General features: G+C 49.9%; 1 protein-coding gene across 1 annotated transcript; it reads left to right on the forward strand.

The window, feature by feature from the left end:
- Positions 1–1,657, forward strand: FOXG_17108 (uncharacterized protein). Its single transcript, XM_018397125.1, has 2 exons — positions 1–582; positions 627–1,657. The coding sequence occupies exons 1-2, from the start codon at positions 70–72 to the stop codon at positions 1,434–1,436; spliced, it is 1,323 nt and encodes a 440-aa protein (XP_018257996.1). The 5' UTR covers positions 1–69; the 3' UTR covers positions 1,437–1,657.
- The last annotated feature ends 3,219 nt before the right edge of the window (positions 1,658–4,876 follow it).

Genomic DNA, 4,876 nt, shown 5'->3' on the forward strand with positions numbered 1-4,876 from the left:
AGATGTGAAATCGTCCAGAGCTTTCGTCTAGTCGTCGGCACCATCATCACACTGGCTAGCCCGTTGTCGATGCGCGCTCTAGCGCTACTTCTTGATGTTCATGTCAATAAGGTGACGACTAGGCTAAGGGTATTGCATTCTGTTTTGGAGGTTCCGGAAAGGCTCGATTCACCGGTGCGACTGCTCCATTTATCGTTCCGAGATTATCTCGTCGATCCAGAGAACAGAGAGACAGTCGAGTTATGGGTGGATGAGAAACTTACTCACCGAAACCTGGTAAAACACTGCTTGCGTGTTATGCGAGGCGTTCTGCGTGAGAACATATGCGGTCTGTCTTTCCCAGGTATGCGTCGATCTGCAGTAGGCGTTACGCAACTTGAGGAACACATGCCTTCACAGCTCCAATATGCTTGTATGTATTGGGTCCATCATCAGATGAAGGGCGATCCTGAACACAACGACGGCGACGAGGTTCATGATTTCCTGATGACACACTTCCTCCACTGGCTGGAGGCGCTGAGCTTGCTGGGCCGAGCCAGAGAATGTCTCGACTCACTCAAATCAATGGCAAATTGGCTGGTGGTAAGTTTACGTATTTCGAAACTGTCCCTGCTGACTCTTGATAGGGCCGAAGAGATTCAAGCCTGTCGAAATTTGTAGCCGATGCAATTCGATTCCTTCAGGCCAATTTCTCTGTAGTTACCGAAGCACCGCTGCAGATTTATTCTTCTGCCCTGATTTTCGCCCCAAGCAAGAGCATTGTGAGAAAGACATTTGAAAACGTTATCCCCAGATGGATAAGCACTCTGCCGAAGGTTCAAGAAAATTGGGATGCATGCTTGTTGACTCTGGAGGGCCATAGCAGCCCGGTCGACTCGGTGGTGTTCTCGAACGACTCGATGAAGCTGGCATCGGCCTCTTACGACAAGACGATATGGATCTGGAATGCGGAGACGGGCGACTGTGAGCGAGTGCTAGAGGGCCATAGCGACTGGGTCAGGTCGGTGGTGTTCTCGCACGACTCGAAAAAGGTGGTATCGGCCTCTAACGACAAGATGGTACGGATCTGGAACGCGGAGACTGGAACATCCAAGGATGTCATTTTGTTAGGGCGCTTTTGCAGATGTTCTTTCTTTTTACGCCCGATGAGCGTGGGCATCGTCACAGATCATGGGTGTATTTGCTTTGACTGGCGGCTCAAGGTTATCCCGCAGAACTCCCTATGTCATTACAGCCTTTCCGGGGTCCCATCGGTCGCCTCTCACGACGGCACCTGGGTTACGACAGCTGGAACAGACTTGCTTTGGCTACCTCCCGAATGTCGCGATGGCAGAGTAGCTGTTGCGGGAAGTACGATTGCCGTAGGCTGCCGCTCGGGAAAAGTTGTGTTATTGGGGTTTTCTGCGGTGGACATAGCGGACATAGCGCAATCTTGATGATTTGACCTTTCGAAGTAATCCATTGTCCATGATGCGGATCACTAGACACAACTGTGCTGAGTGTTGTTTATCTGGCAGCTAATCCTACATATATCGATGTATGATTACTATCCTGTACATTTCACCGGTAGCAATAGAGACTGTGGTGATTGTGCTGGATGAAGTGTCCTGGCTTATTCTGGACGCGTATCTAACAATTCCCAGCCGCCAATCTAACAAAGTGCTGTGGGCTGCCCAGTTATAGGTTGGTCATAAGGATAACGTAGTTGATAAGCGAGTGTGACAGACAAGCGAGTGTGACAGTATACTGTGTAGCTAAAAATAGCTTACCCTATAGCATTTTAGTACTTAAATAAAATAGTTAAAAATCTAATAAAATTATTCTTAAAATAGTATAGCTAACTATATTAAAAAGTATTTTTGTTAAATTTTTAGCTATTTTATTTTATATAAAAAAGCTTAATTATACAGTGTAAATAAAGTTTTTATATACTAGCTATATAGGATTTTTTTAAAAATCTAAAAAAATTAATATAGCTTATTTTAAAACTTATATATAGGCTATTAAAATTATAGCTATTTTAGGCTTAAATTAGGTATTTTATAAGCTTTTAAAAACTAGATTTTAAGGTGTATAAAGTAGTGTCACACTCACTTGTCTGTCACACTCGCTTATCAACTACGTTACACCAAGTACTGTATGTTACGTCATTACTATGTACACCCTGTAAGCATGGTGCGTGCGCTAGAAACTGAAGAGAGTGTGCGGATGGACAACCGATTTCGATCTTTACTGTACTATGCCGGACTGCATTTTTAACTACACGCGAAGGGATCAGAAGAATCATCGTTGTTTGGGAGAAAATTCGTGGTGGAGACTGCCCGTCATGGCGGACCCAATAGGGGCCGAGATCGTAGTGGAGCAGGATGATGCCCCCTTTTCGACGCCAAAGAGACCGAGTCGAATGGTGAGGCCAACGAGCAAAGTCCGAGACACCGCGCGACAATTGGAAGACACTGCCAAAGAAACGCGAAAAACTACCCGGCAGACGACGCGAAATGTACCGGCCGAAGAACAGATCGACCGACCGACCGAAACCCGAAAGAGTAGCGGCAGTGGCAGCGGCAGCGGCAGCGGAAGTAGCGATGGAAGGGCAATGCTGCAGAAGGCGCTGGATCTCCTGGCAGAGTCGCGCAGGGAGACCAAGAGGCTGCAGGAAGCGCTGAAGGAACAGATGGAGATGACCAGGGAACTTAGGGAAGCTGTTGCAAAGCAGGAAGAGACAGTGCACGAAATGGGCAAGCAGATGGCGGAGATCAAGGAACAGATGACCGAGGAACTGCAGCGAGCCCGCGAGCAGCTCGAAACTATCGCTGCGAATGCAATGGACGGACCCCAACGATCATATGCTGACGTCACACGACTGACACCGTTCTTACCCCACAACGATTCGAGGACCTTAGCCGCTCCGCCGAACCCCACAGACGTGCTTTACTGCACGATTGACGTTTCAAGACTAGAAGAAGATGAGGCTAGGCTCTCAGCCGGGACGATCCGAGCGACAGTGGAGAACGAAGTCCGCTCCGAACTGGATAATCCCACGTGGCGATGCCGAGCGGTGACTAAGGACCCAAAGAATCCCCACCGCGTCAGGATCACCTGCAGGGACGAGAGCGAGCATGAGACTGTGAAACGCGCAGCGGAAACAAAACTGGCCACAGGAGCCCGTATCCTACGAGACGACCTGTACCCTATCAGAGTGGATAATGTCAGCCGTATTGCGGTGCTGAACGAGAGGAACGAAGTCCGAACTGAGATCACCGAGATGCTCGGCCGAGAAAATGACACCGATGTCGCAAAGGTAGCATGGCTCAGCAAGAGAGACGTCCCCAAGGCGTACGGCTCGATGGTTGTATACCTTAAAAAACGTTCAGAAGCTAGGCGATTTATTAACGAAGGATTCTTTGTGGCTGGAGGAGAATCCGGTACTACAAAGGCGTTTGAACGTCGTGACCGCCCCAAGCAATGTTACAATTGCCAACAGATCACGAGCCATAAGGCCTACCAATGCGACAGACCACAAGTCTGTGGCAGATGCGCGCAAGAAGGCCATCACCACAGTGCATGCACAGAAACGCTTCCGAAATGTATCCCATGCGGCGGCCCCCACGAGTCATACAGCAGAAACTGTCGGAAGCTCTATCCATCGCAGCATGAATAGCATATTCCGATTGTTTCAACTGAATGTCAGAAAGCAAGGACCGGTACATGATAGTTTAATGAACGACAAGGACATTAAGGATGCAACCGTATTAGCCATCCAAGAACCCCAAGCACGGAGGATTCAGGGTAGGCTATTGACAACACCGATGGGGCACCACAAATGGGTCAAGATGGTACCTACGACAGAGAGGGAAGGTAGATGGGTGATTCGGAGCATGCTATGGGTAAATAAGGATGTGGAAGCCGAGCAGGTGCCGATAGACTCTCCAGACGTGACGGCAGCGGTTGTTCGGCTGCCAGATCGTCTGGTCTTCACGGCGTCTGTCTACGTGCCGGGGGGAGACGGCCAAGCTCTACAAGACATATGCGCTAAGCTTCGTAGAGCTATTCAAGAGGTGAGACGGAGATCGGGGGGAGCGGTGGATGTAGTGGTTGTTGGTGATTTCAATCGCCACGACCAGGTGTGGGGCGGCGACGATGTAGCAGTGGAGAGACAGGGCGAGGCGGATCCGATCATTGACTTGATGAACGATTTCATGCTTAGGAGCCTCCTTCGCCGGGGCACAAAGACATGGCAAAGCGGAGACTACGAAACAACCATTGATTTGGTTCTGGCGTCCGAGGAGCTCGCGGACACAAACATCAAATGCGCGATACATGGTACGGAGCACGGGTCGGACCATCGCACGATGGAGACGGCGTTCGACATTTCAGTCCCGGCACCGAAACAGGAAGAAAGACTTCTGTTCAAGAATGCACCCTGGAAGGAGATCAACAACAGGATAGCGAACACACCAAGGGATAGGCCAGTGGGAAGCACGGTGCAGTAGAAGAGGAGTCGGTTGATGTCGGCTGTGCTAGAAGCAGTCCGAGCACTGACACCCAGAGCCAAACCGTCGCCATACGCAAAGCGGTGGTGGACCCATGACCTCACACAGCTGCGGCATATATACACATACTGGAGAAATCGAGCCCGAGCCATAAGGCGTGCGGGGCAGAATGCTAAAGGTCTGGAAAATACGGCAAAGGCTGCGGCGAAGCAGTATCACGATGCCATCCGACAACGCAAGAACAATCATTGGAAGGAGTTTCTGGCGGATAACGATAATATCTGGAAAGCAGCCAAGTACATGAAGTCTGGGGATGACGCAGCTTTTGGGAAAGTACCGCAGCTCGTCAAAGCAGACGGAACAGCAACAACGAGCCATAAAGA

The sequence above is a fragment of the Fusarium oxysporum genome, chromosome 6 (assembly GCF_000149955.1).
Source record: "Fusarium oxysporum f. sp. lycopersici 4287 chromosome 6, whole genome shotgun sequence".
NCBI classification, from domain to species: Eukaryota; Fungi; Ascomycota; class Sordariomycetes; order Hypocreales; family Nectriaceae; genus Fusarium; species Fusarium oxysporum.